We start from the raw sequence: 19,365 nt of genomic DNA on the forward strand, positions 1-19,365 counted from the left end.
ATTGTGATAGAGATAGGTGAATAGAAAATAAAGATTTATCTATGTAAAGATATTTGAGAAGCACAAAGAAAACAAGAATTGAAAAAGTGCCTTTTCAATGAGAGATGATTTTTTTCATTTGTTATATATGAATCTGTAAATGGATAAAAGATGCATGTAAAAGAGATCCAGGGAGAGGAATGTTCATCTAGAATTACTCAGAAAGTAGAAAAGGCAGTATTAAAATCTAATAAATAAATATTCTTTCAATTGTGCATTCTCAGGAGATGAAAAAAATTGTATATAGGCTACCCTCAGACCAATTTGCATTGTTTCAATTGTAATTTCATCATCACTTATTTTTAACTTCCTAATCTAGTCTCTAGTCCCAGGATTTCTTAGTGGTTTCCTATCCAACAACTAACCACATCTAATCTGGTTTACTTGTCCAAAACAGGTCAAAATCAACTAGGTGCTGCCATCTACCGTGGCAAATGATTAACCAATTCATCTCCTGCCTAACTTTTCTTGTTATCTCATCTCACTAACTACAAGTCATGGCTTCAAGTTTTTAGACCACTCTGAACCTGTGGAAAACATAATTGAGGTTTAAAAACCCATGTGATAGTTTTCCAAAAGTAGCCCAAGCAACAGGAATGACTGGTTGGATGTATTTATATCATTATGCCATTACTGCTATACCTTAAAGTCAAACTCTGTACTCATGCCAGTTTTCTTAGTCATATGATTAAATTCAATACTTCAGAAAGCAGAAATATTAGTTTCATCTAATGAGTAATGCATAGTCTTTCATCCTTCAGACATGATTTGTAACTTATTTTATACAAGTCCTACTACCGATAAGCTATAGGAGAAGAGCTATACAACTCTTAACGCAAACTGCTTTATAAGGCTCTCATTTAAAAAAAAACAGCAAATTTATCAGAAATGGAAGTACTATATTGTAAGACTATCATTTTAGAAGAAGAAAATATGAGAAAACACCCATAATATGGATTGGCTTCTAACATTTTAAAAACCTGTCCAAACATTCATTAGAGCTACCATAAGCCTTTTCATATCCATTATACAGAATGACTCTATAGCAATGAGATGTGTTCCATCTAATTGTCTATAACTTGACAAATAATATATTCTCTAAATATAACTGAGATTTAGAGAATATACATTATCTATATATGGAGATATATATAAATAAATCTCTAAATCTAAATCAGCAGCTTCTAAAGCTGCCAGTGCACCATGAAAACAAAAATGTATATTTTACATGTAAGAATTCCCTATTCCAGTAGTTCTCAACCTTTTCTTCACCATGAACTCCCTTTTGCAGTCATGGACCATGGTCACGGACCCCTAAGAAATAACTTAAGATTTAAATCATAACATCTCTTCCAGCCTTCGCAGTTCATAACATCTCTTCCAGCCTTTGCATACCAACATAGTGGTCCGCAGGGCTCCATGGACCACGGGTTGAGAACCATCCGTTATTTAGCCATTCTAAGGAGATTGGAAACAATTCTTGCAAGGATCTGTGGATTATGGATTATAGGACTGTCCATTAGGCTAATCCTGTGGAAAGTAGATTGTGTCCTTCAACATCAATTTCCATTTGGCACTGTCCATTTCAGAATTAGCTTAAAAACTAGGAAGTAGTATTAGGCTATTACTATTATGACTGGGTAATTTATTTAAAGCATATTCAGCATTCTAGAAACAATCGTCTTCCCTTTTATCAGGCTATTTAAAAAAAATGGTGCAAAATGTTGCTATACAAAAAATTATAAAGGCAACTTTCACATTTCCACAGCAATAAAGATGTGAAAGATCTGACTTACACAGACGAAAACAAAGCATGTTCACTTCCCTATTCTTTCACACGACCAGATTCTATAGTTATACTTGATACCACGTTAATTTCAACTTGATGGAAAACAGAGTATAAAGGCGGTGCTTGTGAAACTTTTTTAAAAATGAATTTTCTTTCCTATTGAGCTGAGCTTCTAATGAATGGAAAGTTATGGGAGAGAGCTGGGGCCCATAAGCATTGCAAATGAACCCTCGTTAAGTGTGCAAATGTGATTGAATGCAGGGAGGGAATATCAAGAGTGATGTCTAGGACTTCACTGAGTGCCTGGTTTTACAGGTTATTAATCACTCTGAGTTGGAGAAACTGAAAATCGTTTTTGTTTGTTTGCTTAAATTATTTCCATCAGCTAAGAGCTAATCCAGCTAAATGATGTTACAAAATCAGATAGCAGCAAACCTTTCAATTATTTGGGTCACTGTTTTCAATCATTAAAGGGCTGGTTCTCTTTCCAATCCTTTGAGTCACTCAGTATACCACTTGCCAATTATTTTTAATCTTCTAATCCTAAATATATTTTTCTAATGCTTTTTGTTTAGTCATTCAGTTTCTGCAATCCAGCATCCATAAAGTATTAACTATCACACAATTACCAATGTTCTAAATATCATGCCGATAAAGACAGGACGAGGGTTAACGGCTTAGTTTTCTCTTCTAAGGCAAGGTTTGGTGGTTGTCCAGGGAAGTCTGGGCACTGGAAATTCAAGTTTATATTACATTCCCTGTCTAATATAATCTATAATACTGTAAACATTGATAGTTAACAAACTGTAGTTTTAAAAATTGGGAAGCTGTCATGTACCCAAGCAAAGAATCAAATTCTGGAGGAAGACAAGGACTGATGAAAAGTACTGATGAATATTAGATTTCTATGAATGCCTGTAGGTCCCTAAGTTCAAATGATCCTCATAAGTTATTTTGAGAATATAAATGAGAAACTGCAGTCCAGTGCCTGTTTTGGAAATGTTCCAACTTGTCTACAGAACGTGCAAAGTAAGCATGGGTAGAAGCACAGAAGTGCCCTAGGGGTACCATGACAGATACCATTCTGGTAAAGTAATGCTCTCACTTAATATGTTATGTAAATACATTCAACTGTGCTTTATTAAACAAAATATAACTTAACAAATGATATATGAGGTTGTAAACAAGGGGTGGCTCTCTGTGTGTGTGTTTATGAAGGGAGGGGGAGAGGGAGAAAGAGGATGGATGGGTAGATGGGTGGGTGGGTGGGTGGATGGATGATATATAGACAGACAAGATTGGCAGATAGATTTATACGTTTATCTCTACACAATGAAACACTATGCAATATTTTACCTCTTCCATTAGGTCTGGAATACTGTAAAAGTGGTTGTAGAAGCAACAAAAAATATTATTTTTCCCAAGTGCCCTAAAATGGTAGTGTAAGACTTCCTGGACCCATTAGTTTATCTTGGCATTCAACAAGTTTCTCTCATTTGCTTGAGATCCTCATAGATCAAACATAGTAATGATCTATACAGGCATAAAAATGGCTTACAAGATAATAATACATTATAAGGAAAAGGGAAAATCATGAAACTGCTACTAACAACTTTTTCAATTAGTTTCATCATATTCCATCCTGGTGTAAGAATATTTTCAGGACTGATCTACTATATTTTTGACGAAGACATAGATCCTACAGTTATTCATTCATTCCTGCATCCATGCCAAATACCATATGCCCTCAAGGTTCATCATTATGAAAAGTCGAAGTGGGACAGGCTCCAAAAAGGAATATATTTCATTCTAAACAAAGTTAAGTATTTTTTTTAGTCAATGCTAATCTTTGAAATGAAAAAAGAAAAAGGATGGGAAGAGGAAGATCGATTTTGGCTAGTCTATGGAAATTGGATCCATATAAATCAAGAATCAGAGACTGCCAAATTCTGTGTAACTGATGTTGCAAACCATGACAGAAAAATAAATGAAGAGCTAATGAGTTTCAGAAAAACTGGCTTGCAAATAAGATTCATATTTCAACAAATATGACGATAGACTTTCATTCTTACAAACTCTGTGTTAGGAAATCCTCAAGTTGGCAAGTTGTTTGCGGAAAACAAGTCTAGAAATATTTGATTAATAATTAAATGATTAAGTAGTGCCTGCACAGCAACACAAGGAAGCAATCACCAGCAGGTGTAGTGTATGAGGCCTTAAAAAGTGGATAGAACAATCAAATCCCTGCATCAGGGTCACACTAAAGTGCTTAATATATGAAGCATGAAAGCTGCAAGACATACCTTAGAATTTAGCTAGGCTAGGCTCTAATTTTAGCATTAATGGAGGTGAAACACATCTGTGTTATTAATCATGATTTGTCAGATATTACAAGGACACTTTTGTTGGTCTATTATTGCAACAAAAGAATCGATTAAAACAAATTACTATAGGACTGTGATGGCGAACCTATGCCACGCGTGCCGAAATGGCATGCAGAGCCATCTCTCCAGACACGCCAGCCATCGCTCATTGCTGTTATGGGTTCTAGAGTGCATTAGCTAATGCCACCCACAAACCCAAACTATGATTAAGATACATCGATGACACATTTGTGATTTGGCCCCATGGAAAAGAAAACCTAAACAATTTCCTAACACACCTAAAGAGCACACACCCCAAAATCAAGTTCACCATGGAAACGGAAACAAACAAACAACTACCATTCCTAGATGTACTAATCTACAAAAAAACAGATGGCACACTAGGACACACCGTATACCAGAAGAAAACACACACCAACCGCTACCTCAACGCCCAATCCCACCACCACCCAGCACAGATAAACTCTGTGGCCAAAACACTAATCGCCAGAACCAAACACCTGGCAGACAAGACACACATAAAAACTGAACTATGCACCCTGACTAAAGTACTGACAGCTAACGGCTTCCACAAAAGCAAAATCACCGGCTTGATCCACAAAAACACACTGAGACATAATGGAGACCTAGAAGATGAACAGATCAATAGAACAACTGTCCTGCCCTACATAAGAGGTACTACAGACAAAATGAGTAAAATACTACACAGGCATCACATCAAGACTGCCTTCAAAACAGACAGAAAAATAGCAGCCATCCTAAGAAACCCCAAAGATAAAATTGACCTGGAAAACCAAGGCATATATGAAGTCCCCTGTGCATCATGCCCTGCCACATACATTGGACAGACCAATAGAAGAATAAGTACCCACCTGGATGAACACAAAAATGCAGTAAAAAAGCTGGAACACACTTCCTCACTAGTCCAACACATGGAAGCCACAGGTCATAGCATCAACTTCAATGGCACCAAAACCCTAGCCACTATAGAAAACCCCAGCCACAGAATTATCAGAGAAGCCATAGAGATTGAAAAAAGACCTGAAAGCATGAATAGAAGAGATGATTCCACCAGACTGTCAATTATGTGGAAGCCTGTGCACTCACAAACAAAAAAATCTCCACACCACAAGCCAGGCAAACACCTGGGCACAAACAGATCCCCCCGATACCTCCAGCTCAAACACACCCCAACCAGGCACCCAGATGAAACCTAGCTTCCTAATAAATGATAGCTGTCCATTTACTCGGAGCCAAGCTGCACTAAAAGCCTCCAATACAGGAACACAATGTTGCCAGCCAATCAAGACAAAAAAAGCCACAAAACAGACAGAAAATATTAGAAACAGCAATCAAGCAGAACACAGCAAACTCCAAAACCAATAAACACAGACCAAGACTCCCAACCAATCAGGATGAAGAAAAAACCATTCTGGCACAGCAGTAGGCTAGCCCCAAATTTAAAACTGAAACGGCTGTGAAAGTCTGACTCACAGACGAACACAATACAGAAGCCTGATGATGGCAGATGAGATTCTGCCGAAACGTTGCTACAACTTTAAAAGCACAACTTTAACGAAGTGGGAAAATACCCGAAAAAAGCTGAATACCATACATGTAAGTACCTGCGAAAACTTAAGAATGAATATACATATACATATACACATACACATACACATACACATACACACACATATATATGTTTTCTTATATATATCAAAGATATATATATATATATATCTTTGGTTATTCGAGTTTTCTCCCGCATAAAATTGGAAGTATCTAGGCGACGATATTTTACGCGGGAGAAAACCCGAATAACCAAAGATCCACAAATACACGCGAAAACCTCAGAAAACAAACATACATACATACATACATACATACATACATACATACATACATATATATTTGTTTTCTTAAGTTTTCGCGGGTACTTACATGTATGGCATTCGGCTTTGTTCGGGTATTTTCCCACGTCATTGTAGTTGTTCTTTTAAAGTTGTAGCAACGTTTCAGCAGAATCTCATCTGCCTCACAGACGAACACTATACAGAAGCCTGATGATGGCAGATGAGATTCTGCTGAAACGTTGCTAAAAGAACAACTACAATGACGTGGGAAAATACATACATACATACATACATACATACATACATACATACATACATCACACACACACACACACACACATAAAGTCTGCACATGCTGTAAGTATGATGACTCTTTAAAAGTTCAGTTAAAACTGTTAATATGACTTTCTCCAACTGAGAGCTCAGAGTTGAATTGTGGGATCCTTATTGCTCCATGAGCTTGATTATTGGTTTGTTGTTGTTTCATTACCAGATTAAGTAACATCACCAGTGCTAGAGAGTGTGGGGTTAGCTCCCTGTTTATATACAGTAGCTTGCCCTGCCCGTCTGGTGTAGGGTATATTTTTGTCCTTGATAGTTCCTTGATCAGGGTATTGTTTTCCGCTTGATTGCCTAGTGTTAATCCCTGCTTATCTGGGTGTTGGTTGCTATACACAGCATGTTCTGGTCTTTTTGTTTCCTTCTTAATTTCCACATCCACACTAACACTGGAGGACAAGTTACTGTATATAAACAGGCAGCAAATCCTACACACACTAGCACTGATGATATTACTTAGTCAGGGTAATGAAATATCTGCAAGCAAACGAGCTTGCACAGAGAGCACCAAGGATTCCAGCTATCCTTTTATTTCAGTATTTACTACAAGCATGACTTTTTCTTTACCTTCTTACAGGTTAGTTATCAACATCTGGTTTATACACAAATGATGAAATACAACATTTTGGCATGGAAGAATTGTTAATACTCTTGCCCAAACTCACCAGAGAAAAGGGGGGGAGGGGGTAAGATGCAATGCCAATTTAATAATCACCAGTTCCTTATAGAATATACTTCTGTAAATATCCTGTATTAGAACGTATTGTTTTAGAGTATGTTTCTGGTGAACAGAGTGATCTTAACTAGATTATCTGTGTGCAGTTCTTTACCTCTTTTTGTCTTCCTTATAGTATCTTGCAGCCAAGACTTATTAAACGAGTACAATTTTCATTGATCTGTTTTATTTCTCGTTTTATTTATTTAATCAGAGGTATCACACACGTCTGGTTTGTTTCAAAAAAATGCCGCCACAAAAAAGTATCCAAGCTCAACTGAAACAAGTACAAGCTTTCCTATAAATAATCAAGCACCTAACAATGTGACTGTTACTGCGATATTTAAAAAATAAAATAACAAAAAATCCTTCATATTGGCCATCATATATCCCTTCCTATGTATTCAAATGGGCAATATTCATCTACAGAAAAAAATGCAAGGGATAAGGGATTCATGAAGACTTTTTTTAAAAAAGGAAAATCCCTCCCCAGTTAAAGAAATTGAGTGAAAACTGAGCATGGAAGACTTTTTGGAGGGGAGAGGGAAGTTAAAAAGAATTAATGTTACCACCATATTTTGTCTGGAATCCAGAGTCTACAGATTGGGACTGGTCTTACATCCATGGCAATCTTCTGAAAATTGGTGCCCTGCATATGTGTTAAAGATGAACTCCCACTGGCTCTAACTCAATGGCAGTTGGAACCTAATACATCTGGAATACATCAGTTTGGGAAACGATGCTATTATTCATGCTCAGAGATTAATGCAATCACGCCTGTTCATTATATATAGCCTCACCATGTTTTATTTTGGGATCACTGAGATCATCAAGTAGCAAAATTCCCAGGAATGATCATTTTAATTCAAAAAGTTTGTGTCTTTATATATTTCATACCAGTATTATTCAGAAGACATGCTTCTGCTTCTTATTTGCCTTCCCTAGTTTTTGGGTCATAGAATATCTTCAAAATATTAGTTTCCTGAGCTGTTCTTAGAAGACATCAATGGACATTTCACAAAAATGTCCAACTTCCCCCCCTAGTTGTATGCACTAGAGGTCACTTTGTGTGCCACTATGAAGTTGTCAGTAACAATAATATTAAAGCTTACTAGCTGGCTTCTAAGCAGAAATCTGTAACATGTCTGGATATTATCTTCCTGTAATATTATCATGTAACAAAAACATTTATGACACTTTCTATTTAAACGAATCAATTCTTCGCTCTTGTAGGTCAGGCAACATACTTCTATGCTCCAGAAGTCTTTTGAGAAATGTAAGGATGTTAAAAACCAAATTAATAACACAGCACCTTTAGGAGGAAAAAAATCCTGCTAGTTCTAATTAAAACACATTACAAGACTGCAGCAAATAGAAGTTATTCCATCTTCTATTGTAGTATAAGAAATCTGCTCACTTTGTTTCGCTTTGTTTTTTCTAAAGTTATATCTGATATATCTGGTTACCCCGAAATTGTACATAATTGGAAATGTTTTATTCTGCTTGCTAGACAAGGAGTGTACTTTTATTTAAAGCACAAGTTTTCTTTTTAAATATTAGAAAGGTTTTTAGCATAGAGCAGTAATTCACTCATGGAATTCATTAAAATACCTTTACTACCCATCAATACCCCAAAGTGACTGTTTAAGTATTTTCTTAAACAGCCAAATATATACTAGTGCCACAAGCAAATTACTGTGTAATCATAATTTCAAATCTAAAAATGTTTACTCACCTTTCTAATCTGAAAATACTCACTTATCTTTCTAAACTGTGTCATCTAAATCCCATTTGCATTCTAATTATAAACAAAAAGTTATGAGTATCTTACACAAGGCAGTAAGATTTAAAGACTGAATGATTCATATGTTAATCAGTACTGCTTCAGTTAAAAAAAGAAATGATGTGAACACATGTGTGTGGGTGCATCTATGCTAGAATGAAAAGCACATTGCTGCACATTGATTCAAACCTGAAGAATCCTGACAAATCGACTTTTCTTGAAGTTATTTCCTCACTGGTATAATAAAACAATGTTAAAATGTAGTTATTCTTAACACATTTATCTGTTTACATTAGCCATCTGCCTTTATTTTCCTATTAAACCCTTCCTTGCCATCTTCCTGTTCTGATTCTGCTAGTCTTTTATCACTGGTGGAATCAACTTTTTAAAAAAATTCATGACCTGATATTTTTTAATTTACATGATTTACTGCTTTCAAGAGCTATCCTGTCCTTGCCTTCAAACCTTTAACCCCAAGTGAGCTAATCACTTAATATGCAAATCCAATTTTCTAATTTTTTTTAAAAAAATTAAAATTTAATGTTGCAAGCCAGCTTACAATGTTCTCACTTAAAATAAGAAAAATAGCAAATGTTTTAACTACAAAGTTGCATCGACCATTTTTGTTCTTTTTCCTATTTATTTCCTCCTTTCCTCCATTCAAAGTTCCTCTACTGCATTCAGATGTGGCTCACTAGTTCCAAGCATGTCCCAAAGGTGCTTTTCTTCAAAAGGCAACTGGATTTTATTTGTTTCCAAGAAGCTTCTTCAGTTCTGTTTCAGTTCTCTCAAAAAAGTTCTGAAGAAGCTTCTTGAATGAGAAGTGAAACATCTTCAAGCAAAACAAAGAAATTCTACAAAACAAATATTAAATTAGAAGAAGAAAAATACCTGCCTGTCACCAACATGAAAAAAGGACTAGAAATTTAATGACAGCCTCCATTGGTGATGTCAAAATATCATTGATCTACTGCCCTATTAGAAGGTGGTCTGCTTGGATACAACACATTACTGACACCAGGGATATCACAGATGTGTCATCTATACAAAATCCCAGGTTTAATTCTTAAAATCTTTTGTTAAAAGGACACAAAACAAGAAACTTATTTTTGTGTTCTTGGAAGCTACAAATAATTGTGAACAGCATTAAACTAGATGGAAGAAGGATACTTTCTCTCAATCTATGATGCCATCTTATCTTCATGTATACAACATGAAAGGATATTTGGTGACCATACAATATATATTTATTCTTCATTGTTTCAATTGTTTTATGTTTTTATGATGTATGTTTGCCAGAGTCCCTTGTTGAGATGGATAGCTATAGAAATTAAATAAATACATAAATATAGAAATTAAATAAATACGTACATAACTCCCCATAGTAACTGATTTAGGTTTTTTTCATTTAGATTAAAGGTACATTTATATATGGGTATGTGTAAGTGTTCTTACCACCTCTCGGCATGGAGGTGGTATGTAAATGCCATGACAAAACACAAAACCAGCAACAGTCTGGGATCTGAAAAACAACAGGTCAGGGCCAACAACAATAATGTTATAACGCAGGAGCAGAGAGATGGGAGTTGTAAGATCTAATAGAATAACAAAATAACAGAGTTGGAAGAGACTTGGATATCTTCTTGTCCAACCCCCTGCTCATTCAGGAGACCCTATACCCATGATGGTGAACTTATGGCATGCGTGTCAGAGGGGACACGCAGAGCCTCACTGTGGTCATGTGTGCCATTGCCAACTGCTCTTCTGTTTTCTGTCACGCACATATGTGCCAGCCAGCTGGTCTTTATGGGTGCTGGAGCACCCGAAAACAGCCCAAACAGCCAAAAAAATAGGCCGTTTGGGGGGCATTTTCAGGCCATTTTGGGGGGCATTTTCAGGCCAGGTTTTTTGGCCTATTTTCAGACAGTTTTCCAGGCTGTTTTCAGGCTGTTTTCCTGCCATTTTTTGGCCAGAAAATGGCCTGAAAACAGCCCCCAAATCGCCCAAAAACAGGCATGCATGCACCGGCTAGCTGGTCTTCAGGTTTCCAGCGCTCCGGCACACACACATGCACATGGTTCCTGTTTGAGCACTTGGTGCGGAAAAGGTTCGCCATCACTACCCTATACCATTCCAGACAAATGGTTTTCCAATTTCTTCTTAAAAAGTCTCCAGTGATGGAGCGCCCATAACTTCTGAAAGTAAGCTGTTCCACTGGTTGATTATTCTCTCAATCAGGAAAGTAGTTCTAGATTGAATCTCTCATTTATCATAACTAATAATCTAATTATTATTTTAATCTACATTACCAATAATGGTGAATAGTCTTTATACCATAAAAACTATTCTCACAGAAGAATGTGTATCAGCTTTATTTTTAAGAATCTCTCTGTCTCCTGTAGGCCTAAAGGCACTCTTCAAACAAGCAAGCAAACAAACAAACAAATAAATAAAACAAGAGAGCAGCAGCAGCTTTGAAGCATGTACATTTGCCCGGGGGAATAAAAAGTAACTTGAGGAGACACAATATCCTGGGAGTTTACATAAAATGGTGGAGAGCAGCTTCACCGATTTGCTTCCTCATAAATGGAAGACCTGCCTTGTCTATACATTAGCCATTTTATGAAGCAGACAATGAGAGGCTGATAAAATTGATTGGTACTTATGAAAGGGGCTTTGTGCCTCTGGAAAACTTGAAGGAATCTTCAAGAACGTTGTCTGTCCACAATTTACCTCTCAGCCCTTCCTCTGCTCATAAAGATTGCATCAGTGAAGTGACTAATTTTTCTTGGCACCATTTTTATTTTTTTATTTCCAAATGCAAAGGTAGGAAAGATAGTGGGGGCTAAATCCAATAATATCAAGCTTTGGGCAGTTGGAGTCTACTGAACTTACCTCTCTGAAATGAATCATGGGTAGCTAAAACACAAAATGTAGAAAATAGTATCTAAGGTTAAGCGGCATGGCTACAAACATTTAACTTCCCATAGTAACTGATTCAGCTTTTTTTCATTATAGAATTAATGATACATTGACATGCTTTGTTTTTGTTTTTTGTTTTTTTGGTTAGGAGCCAAAAAATAATATATATATAAAATAATATATATAAAAAATAATATATACAAACCTGCACATCATAAGTCCCGTTTAGCAAAACAGGCCTTTGGGAACTGATGTCCTGCAGAACCCCTGATAGCACAGAACAGTTGACTTTCTGGAAGTCTTTGGAATGGCTGAACTGCACCATATTGTGCAGAGCCAAAATTTTAGTGTCGAGCTCAGCATCCTGCCTGGTGCGATTGTGTAGTCCGAGGTGGTACTTGCGGAAGTGTTTTATAAGATCTGTGGGGTCGTTCCCATAGTAACCGTAGCCACAGATGTTGCATTTGAAGTCCTGAAGCTCTGGAGACAGAGGCGCCGTATCTGGGTTCTCATTTGCTGACAAATCTGCTTTCAATTTGATTGGCCTTAAGTCCCCATCTGAAGGCACTTGTGGGTTTTTTGAGGCCAACGAGGCTGGGCTTGAACCCCGGCCCTCAGCTTGACCACTTTGCACATGCATTGTTTCATCCATAGATTTTGGTGACGTGCGAGTCTCTTCACTTTTCTCTGTCAGATCTACTGACAGGTTGCAGGCCACATCTTGGGTGTCATCTGCATCTGATCTGAGAGGAGACTTCAAGGACTCAGAGATTCCCCCAACAGCTGCAGATGAGAAGGCCGGCATATTTCTCTCTGTCATCTCATCATGAGGGAAGGATGGAACATTTCCTCCCTTATTGTGGCTTTCATAATTGAAGCCAGCCTTTTCACTCGTTGTAGAGCTTTTCAAGTCCTTTTTAGAGCTGGGAGATGGCTCTGGTACATGCGTGCAAAAGTCCTCATCATTTTGCTCCACAGCCTCACCCAACTCAGTGTTGTCTTGCATCTGACCGGCAGAAAATTCTTCTTTTCTTTCAGTATTGTCACTTTCTGTACCTGGCGATTGAAGGGTCTCTGTTTCTCCTTCTCTAACAACGTTTCTTAGAGGGGGATTCTTTTTCCGGACCATATCTGAAAATATAAAAATATGTATACAAAAGATAGAGTAAGATAACAACAATGTATAGCACACCAAAGCAGGCCATTCCCACTCCCATATTGAAACATAAACAATGTTTGCCAGACCAAACAAAAATGCTTCTTGAGAAGATTTTGTACAATCTTGCTAATCCAGACTTGGGAATAAATCCTAAAGGAGAGGAAATTCTGCATAAAGGACAGAAACCTAATTGTGATTTCATGTTGATCCTTTATTGTTATACCATACATTGGCTACACATTCTTGTTGAAATTTGGTCTAACTCTAATCCAATTCACTATTAATTGTTACATAAAACTATTCTGTTAGATCCCAGAAATAAGACCAATATTCCACCAGGCAATGTACAATTTGAACAAAATTTTGTAGAATGAATTATTTCAAGATTGAACCCAAATATATTAAAAAATATCACATTGAGATGCAGCTTTCCTTAACCTTTGAAACCTTTGGGATCTCTCAAAACTTACTGCAAATTCTAGGCATTATGATTGCATATCTAGAGCAGCCAGCTATTTAGTTTTTCTCCAGTTAGGTACATCAGTTGATATAGCAATAGCAATAAGCACTTAGACTTATATCCTGCTTCACAGTGCCTTACAGCCCTCTCTAAGCAGTTTCCAAAGTCAGTATATTGCCCCCAACAATCTGGGTCCTCATAAGGCTAATTCAAATTTTGTATTGTTCATGGCTCTACAATCCTGTTTTCATGATTATCACGTATACAATCTCCAAAAATGAGTCTTGCAGGTGCTTTTTATATTGTAGCAATTCAATAATATAACCCAAAGCCCAAAGGTAGACTAGAAAGTATAGAAGTGAATCGAGAAAAAAGGCTTATAAGGAAGACACAAAAAATTTAACAGTCAACGGATATCTTATCTCAGAAGGCATTCATGAAACTCACTCTAGATTTATAGTGTTAATCATACTCTTATTGCCCAAATAAATTTGAGAAGGCAACTTAGAAACAGCTGCTACTTTATTCAATGTTTTCCAATGCTGGAGTAATATCCCACCCCAAATTTTCTTCCAGTCTGGAACTTAGGAACAGATACTTAGGAAATAGAGCAAAAGGTAGAAATTCCTAAGCTTCTCAGGCCACCCACTGTAACATATGAGAAACTCAAATGAAGCAGATTTTATCCAGAAGTAAGAATAATATTCCTTGCCCGCTCATATCAAGTTTTTCTAAAAATAAAAGTTTTGTTGGACACTATCTACTACATTGCTCTATTTGAAAAATATATCCTTTTTTCTGCATTTGTACACTATCAGTATCATTATTCAAGAAGACATATTATCTAAATAAAACCCCATTTGCAGTACTTCTAAATGGAGAAACTATCTATTGGCAAGTCACACTAGAGAGAGTGGAAATGTAGAGAAAGAATATAAGGCATTCTACAATTATTATCTCTAAGACAAATAACAGATTGCACAATGTTTTATGGTGTGCCAAGAAGTTTTCCAGTTAAAATTTCTACTTAAAAAAAAATACATACTTGTAAAATCATACCCAGCATTGACTTCATAAGGCATGTGGCTCTACAATGCTTTTTGTTGTGTTTTGTTTTTATTGTTATTAATTCTATTAGTCAATTAGCTGGAAGGCTAACACAACTGGCTTAGGAGATACACAGCAGACACAGAAGACATTCTGAGAGCTGATCTGCACATCTGCAAAAGAAAAACAAACAAAAAAGATTCCTCCCTAAATTATGCATTTATGATTAGGGTTTTATTGAAAAAAAACATTCAGTATACTATATACTACAGCAAAAATTATGGCTGTACCACAATCAGATTAGCAACCCACAGGGAATTTTGCATTTGCTCAATCCTTTCCTTATTTTCTCCAAAAAAATCTTGCAGATTTATTAATTCTTGAAGGGAAAACCTCAATGTTATCTTATTCAACTTACTGCACACAATATTTTTTCATATAAAATTCAAATGTCAAAATTATTATCTTCTATGGACCAGTCACAAATCATAACTTTATTCTCCGATACTCCTACACCTCAGAGATTTGGACTTAAGATCATGGAACCTTCCTCAGTCTTAGACCAAAATAATACTTTCTCAATTTTCAACTCATTCTTACATACCTCTTTAAACTTACATCTTAAACACCTCACACATATCAATGTTATCTTATTCAACTTACTGCACACAATATTTTTTCATATAAAATTCCATTTGCATCATTAAAATATGGTGCTTGCCATCTTAAATTCTTAAGTAGCAACAGAGTTAAGCACTGAATAACAAAAGGACAATAACCACCACCTTACTATGACTTCTTGTGTAACAGGAAAAAGTTAAGACATTTGTAAGCAAAACATGGCTCCAACTTTAAAAAGTGCCTATCTATGTTTCTGACAGGAAATAATGGAAATACTATGCTTTCAACTTTTATATGAATGACATCCTTCTGTAATTAACTCCTTTCACATTCAGAGAAGCAATTGTAGGACTATTATGCACATGGTACTATGAAAGAAGCATTTACTCCCTTTAACATTGGCATATATTTGCCATTCAGTTTCTTAAGAGGTTCCTACAGATTCTACTGATACAGGTAATCCTCAACTTACTCTCCTAATTGAGCCCCAAATTATAGTAATAAGTTATGGCAGTTCTTAAACAGGTCACTATGTGACTGTGCCCAATTTTACATCCTCTTTTGTGGTGGTTAAATGAATACTGCAATCATTAAAGCTAATGCCTTAGTCATTAAGCAAGTCCATTTTCCCCAATTTTTTTTTTTTTGCAAAAAACTGGAAGTAGATGTCAGAAACTGGCAAAAGACCCGAAAGTCATGGTTACATAACCACAGAACACTGTCATTGGCCCTAGATTGGGACTGGGTTAGGAACTTCTGTCCTCACTGTGAGTTGTGTTGGCAGGGGTGCACGAAGGGAGGCTCAGCCAATCTCATTGTACACATGTTGTACTATGGACCCTATTCTGCCTTTAATTGTAGTCACTAAAATAGATTTTCATATAGATATGTGTTATATTAGAGGAAATAAATGAAATGCAAGTATTGGTATTAATCTGGTATTATTTCTTTACTCAGTCTTCCATTACACATCAGTTGGATCCACATTAAAAAGTTTGTGATGACCCGGGGCATGGCACAAAGGCAACACAGCCAGAATAATAAGTAGGGGTCTCTTTATTAGCTCCAACTTTTCCCCTAATGTATCGGTTACCTTCCGGTCTGGAGAAAAACTCTCCGAGGGACCTGCAACAGTCTTTATTACAGATATTCCAGTCCAAAATGTTACAAACAGAAAACTTTAAACTATGAATTCAGCAAGACAAAATAAGATAATAAATCTGGCAGAGAAAAATAAGACGTTCCAGAAGTGAAGTAACACGGCAGTAATTCAAACCAGTTGGAAGGATGCCAGGAACTCACATAACAACAGCCAACATGAAATAAACTCAATTTTGTTTCGAACAAATGCCCCTCCCAAACTGCCTCTCCTTCAAACTCCTTTCCCAGGTATACCTTGTGAAGGGAATCAGGACTCTTTCCTCCCTCATAAGCCACGCAACCCACATTGCTCTCTTCTCCATTCTTCCCTGCATGCCCTAGAATGAACCCCCTCCCTTGTTCTATCTCTCCCCTGCTCTGCTCAGCCTGACTTTGCCCTTCCCCAGTTTCCTCCACAACTAATGGAGCCAATTCTCCCACTCTCGGTTAGTTGTTCATCTTCCTCCTCGGATTCAGATTCCGATGAGGGCATAACAAAGTTATTACAACGTTATCCCCTAATTCGGGATTACAATAGTGTGGGGCAACTGGATGGAGCTGAGCATTTACTTGCTACCTCCCTGATGCCGTACAGAGTTTGCAGCAGATCTTATTTTCTTTGTACCCTAGGAGAGAAACATCTGCTGCTACATAAGATTGAACTTTCAACCTTCTTAATGGCAGGCAAGTGTCTTCACCACTAGGCCACCACACTGCTCTATCAGTTGGATCCACATGAAGTTCTAAAACATTCAACGGCAACAGCATGCAAAACTTTCTGAAATATAGTAATTTTTAGACTGCCTGTACTTGTAAATACAAATGTTTTCAACTAGCTGCACATTTCAACATAACAGCTAAATTTCCTAAAAAATTAAGTACAGTGCTAATCTATTGCATGATTTTGGGCACTTAGCAACCATCTTGCCCTTTAAACTGGTTGCACCATCCTGTGGACACTTGATCACTATTTGTGACCTTCCCTGCTGTCTTCCTACAAACTAATGAGGAAAGATGCTCAGGTGAATCTCTTCCATCCATCCCTGGTCTTTCTTTGCTGGCACGAATCACGTCTTCCTTTCCTCTTTCATTCACATTCACATTACACACAGAGACACACACAATTATCCTCCTTCCTGCCTTCACTCACATGCATGCACCCATCCTTCCTGAGCCTTCCAGTATTTGAAATAATTCCACACCCTCCTTTCCCAGCTTTCTTGGGTTCACATGCACTGCATACCCTTTTACCTTAGCCTTCCAATGTTTGTACACACACACACACACACACACACACATACACACACAAGTGTACAAGGACACACACCAGCACCCTCCCTCCCAGATGTCTTGGCTCATACCCCACACACATTTTTTCTGACCTTCCTACAAACACATGCACCCTGAATCGTCTTTCCTGTCTTTACACTCACATATACATATACATTCCCCAGCCCTCCTTTGTGGTCCACCCCGCACTCACACACACACACTGTGCCCTCCTTTTCAGGCTTTTCACAGACCATAGTGCCCCCCCTTCCCTTCGGGTCACAAGAGGCTGTCCCCTGACCACCACCATCCCTGCAGCAGCCCCGTGACATCCTCACATCCCTCGCTGGGACTACCTCCGCTTCCTGCCATAAATGACCCATGTGTATTAGGCTAAGAGAGACAATTAGAATTGATTGGACAGCTGTCGCTAAGTGCTGTAGTCACATGACACTGTGCCTTATAATCACACAGTGACAGCAACCCTGCTCCCAATTGCTCTCCTAAGTCAGACTGCCTGTATTTGTAAATGCAAATGTTTCCCTCCACTTTGTTGAAGTTAATGAAACACTGAGATTTCAAACATCCTAAAACCAAGTCAGATCAGGGTAAAAACAATACCACAGAAGCTGCCGAGTTCTCAGCAGCTCTGAATAATACATAGCTGTTAATATTTTCCTACTATTCCAGGGAGTTGAGCTTTGATGAATTGACTGTGGACAGTTTTGTGATCATTTGGCACCATATGGTATAATTTTATTGTCATAATTGGAACCAACGTTATTTTTGGACTACAGACGCTGCCAGAGAAGGTAGGAAAAACCATTCTATCTGTGTGCATGTGTCTGTATGAGTAAAGCAATCAGGATGCACTTTCTCTCAAAAAAAACTTTAAGATTTTTTTCCAGGTTTTTTTTAAAGTTAAAAAAATATCAGGAAAAACAGATAAATCTTTATTTCTGTTAAAATATTTTATACTATAAAATTGCAGTCCAGTTTTATGAATTTGGAGATTTTAGATACAATTGTCACCACTATCAAATCTCACCAAAAAGCCATCAACTTCAGCATCATAATCTAATGGAAAATGGAAGATTATTCCTAATGGAATTAATACATTGTAAAGGGAATGAGAAACAGTCATGAACAAAACAAACTTACTAAAGAGGAAAAGCTTAAAGGATGGTTTTATGTGTGAATTTCTCTTTGTAATATCAAGAAAAGCATTTTGAGGAGAATGAACAATTCTGACATTCTCCTAACCTGCTTTGCACTTCAAAAATAGTAACACATTCTCAGCATTGTTTGATATATCAATGTTTGAGTTGAAATGCTTTCAATGAAAATACAACTAGACTTTTTTTAAAATAACACAAATTAATTTGGAAGTAAAAAGGGCGTTGGTACTTACCTGATACGCCCGTTCTCTGTGAGCTGTGAAGAGCATCTAGAAGTGGGAGGTGCTTCAGTCTCTTCTGGAAAGGCTGGGCTTAAAACTCCGGGACACTCCTCCTCCTCCACAGGACACCTCCCCAGCATCCCCCAGTTTTGCGAAGGCTGAGTGCCAAAGTCCGGAACTCATCACCTAATCTAGATCCCTGAACGGAACCCCACCAGACGGAAAGAAATGGGTGGGGCTGGATGTTCTTCACAGCTCACAGAGAATGGGCGTATCATACCAAAGCTTGTCCTGTCCTTAGGGAGGGACTCCCTCTGGATCGAAATCCACTCCTAAACCCACTCAACAAGGAGTGCGGCAACATCAGCAGCATGGGCCACACGGGCTTCCATAGACGAAATTTGCAGAGTGGCAACTTGGGCTTCACCATCGCCCTTTGTCAGAAA

General features: G+C 37.4%; 1 protein-coding gene across 12 annotated transcripts in view; it reads right to left on the bottom strand.

Annotated features, from left to right (window-relative positions):
- Positions 1 to 19,365, bottom strand: part of TRPS1 (transcriptional repressor GATA binding 1) — a 272,585-nt gene that overhangs the window by 176,428 nt on the left and 76,792 nt on the right. For 7 of the 12 annotated variants that reach the window (XM_087962110.1, XM_026689676.2, XM_026689714.2 and 4 more), the window contains 2 exons: positions 14,489 to 14,663; positions 12,030 to 12,955 (listed from right to left, as the gene is read on the bottom strand). In XM_087962110.1, the coding sequence (XP_087818236.1) occupies positions 12,030 to 12,955; positions 14,489 to 14,525 (963 nt within the window). In that variant the 5' untranslated portion in view covers positions 14,526 to 14,663. The remainder of the gene's footprint in view (positions 1 to 12,029; positions 12,956 to 14,488; positions 14,664 to 19,365) is intronic. The other 5 variants (XM_026689701.2, XM_087962112.1, XM_087962113.1 and 2 more) reach the window with 1 other exon arrangement.

This window comes from Notechis scutatus, chromosome 3 (genome assembly GCF_049901735.1).
Source record: "Notechis scutatus isolate UNSWTSFEM ecotype Mainland chromosome 3, rNotScu1.2, whole genome shotgun sequence".
In the NCBI taxonomy this organism is placed as follows: domain Eukaryota; kingdom Metazoa; phylum Chordata; class Lepidosauria; order Squamata; family Elapidae; genus Notechis; species Notechis scutatus.